This window comes from Sardina pilchardus, chromosome 5 (genome assembly GCF_963854185.1).
Source record: "Sardina pilchardus chromosome 5, fSarPil1.1, whole genome shotgun sequence".
Lineage (NCBI taxonomy): Eukaryota > Metazoa > Chordata > Actinopteri > Clupeiformes > Clupeidae > Sardina > Sardina pilchardus.
Window position 1 is genome coordinate 22,424,134 of NC_084998.1, and position 2,500 is coordinate 22,426,633.

The 2,500-nt window shown below is 45.4% G+C and overlaps 1 protein-coding gene across 3 annotated transcripts in view; it reads right to left on the bottom strand.

The window, feature by feature from the left end:
* LOC134079589 (transcription factor COE1-A) overlaps positions 1–2,500 on the bottom strand; it is a 154,872-nt gene that overhangs the window by 42,729 nt on the left and 109,643 nt on the right. For all 3 annotated transcript variants that reach the window (XM_062535685.1, XM_062535683.1, XM_062535684.1), the window contains exon 9: positions 1,251–1,381. In XM_062535685.1, coding sequence (XP_062391669.1) covers positions 1,251–1,381 — 131 coding nt within the window. The remainder of the gene's footprint in view (positions 1–1,250; positions 1,382–2,500) is intronic.

The window sequence follows — 2,500 nt, forward strand, 5'->3', positions numbered from 1 at the left end:
TGTGTGTGTGTGTGTGTGTGTGTGTGTGTGTGTGTGTGTGTGTGTGTGTGTGTGTGTGTGTCTGTGTGTGTGTGTGTGTGTGCTTGAGAAGGAGGCGGTTTGAGCTATTAATGCATCCCAGATGCAGACCATTGCAAGGTGTGTTCAAGCGCGCACACACACACACACACACACACACACACACACACACACAGACAGACTCTAGGGCACAGCCTCCCTCTCCAATGTGAACTGAGAGACTGGAAGGGCGTGTTGTTAGCAGTTAGCGAGGCCATTCCTCAGGAAGTTAATTGAACGCATCACGAGCACATCAAAGCGGCACTGTGAATAAATACGAGAGGAATTTGTTCCAGGGCCGGCTCTCTGTGATGAGTTACTCTCACTGCTGCCACAGCCTTGAAGCACACATGAGAGGAGAGTATGTGTGTGTGTGTGTGTGTGTGAGAGAGAGAGAGACTGAGCCGGAGTGAAGCGCACCATCGCTCAAAGTGCCAACAGGCTTGCTGTGCCTCCCATGCCTTTAAACTGTCCCTTACTGAGCAGTTAGCACTGGCTTTCATATTCAGTGCTCCACACTCCCCTCCCCCCTGGAAGAGAGATGTGTCATTTCAAACAGGTTGAGGGTGTGTGTGTGGGGTGGGGGTTGGGGGGGATGGGGGGGGGGGATTTTTTATGGCATTACACCTCTTAATGGCTCCGCCAGCACAATCTATCACCGAGCCAATTTTAACACGGCACGGACTGTAAGGTAATGCACCGGTGAGGGAGAATGTCACTCTAATTGTAAATGAGAGATATACTGTGTATTGTCCTCTGCTATTCTGCTGTAATATTCGCCCAGATAAATGGCCAAATTTTATTTATCCCACGCCGCTAGTGTTCTCAGATATATTAAGATGTCTGCTGATGTGACCCTGTGCGATAAAATAGACTAATAATTATGCAACGAGCACAGAAAATGTCAGAGTGTTTTATCACAATAGAGTATTAAGTCCCTTTAATACCGTTCAGCATGATTCATCTTCTATTCCTGTTCAAAGGTGCCAAATTCCCTTGAATTCAGCCGTAATCAATTGCACAATTCAACTACATTTGATTAAATTAAATTACGACTCAATTTCGTTAGATTCAGTTCACTGCAGTGTGACGTGATTCCATCCAATTCAAGTTTATTTTTGATACAGATACGATCTGTTAAATTCAGCCAAACATGACAGATCAAAAGTTTGGCCTCTCCCAAGCCAACTCACCTCGCTCCACACCAGCATGGTGCCAAAGATGACCTGCAGGCCGTCGAAGAAGTTGTCCCCGATGATGATGACCGTGGCGCCGCCCGTGGTCCAGCCTTCGCTGGGGCTGATGGCTTTGATGCAGGGTGCAGCTTCTCCCAAAAACGCACATCACACCATCGCAGAGAGAGAGAGAGAGAGAGAGAGAGAGAGAGAAGGAGAGAGAGAGAGAGAGAGAGAGAGAGAGAAAGAGAGAAAGAAAGCAAATGCCTCCATTAGTCCATAGTCCACAGAGCCCTAAGTGCACACTCTCCCCCTCTCCCCTGCCCCCTCCTCTCCCCCCCGGCCTGTGGCCATATTGAACACTTCATGTCGTTCATACAATTTGTTTGATGAGCTACAATATCAGCAGAGGAGAGCGGCTTCACTCATCTCCGATAATTGGCTCTTATTGAATATCATTTACAGAGACTCATTGCAGCTGAGCTAATTTGTGGGATGGCCTGCGTTTTAATCTCGTCAGTCCCTCGTGGCAAAGTGAAGGTGCTGAAAGCCACTTTACTGACAAGGCCTGGGGACTACACTGCACTGAAAATAAAAGAAAATAACTCATATACTGTAATAATAAACATAAATACATCTGTAAATGTAAATACATAACAGGGTTGGTGTCTTTGATTAATACATTGAAATAATTGTGTTTCACAGTAATGAGGGTCTGTTTAATAATGACTTCTAAAGTTCTAATGAGTTGTTGTTATACTGTAATATGAACCAGTGGAGCTCAGTGGTGTGTGTGACTCAAATATCCCATAAAGTGGTGCTGATAACTGTCAGTGACAGCACGCCTTCACCCAAAGTCTGACCCATGTGATTTTCCCCATTCATTCATGCATTCATCCATCCAACCATCCATCCATTTGTCTGTCCATTCATTCATCCATCCATCCATCCATCCATTCATCCATCCAACCATCCATCCATTTGTTTGTCCATTCATCCATCCATCCATCCACCCATTCATTCATTCATTCACATATTCATCCATTCATTCATGCATTCATTAGTTCATTCATTAGTTTATTCATTTGCTCACTTGCTTGTTCATTGGTTCATAAACCAACAGCATAACTACGCTCCACTATAATCTGGAGAATGGTGTGTCTCCTTCCATCTTCTGCAAATCATGACGTTACGTTTTTTTGAGACCAGGCATGCATCACGCTGGCAACATGAGAAATGAGTCGCGCCCCAAGACGGGCTTGGGTTAC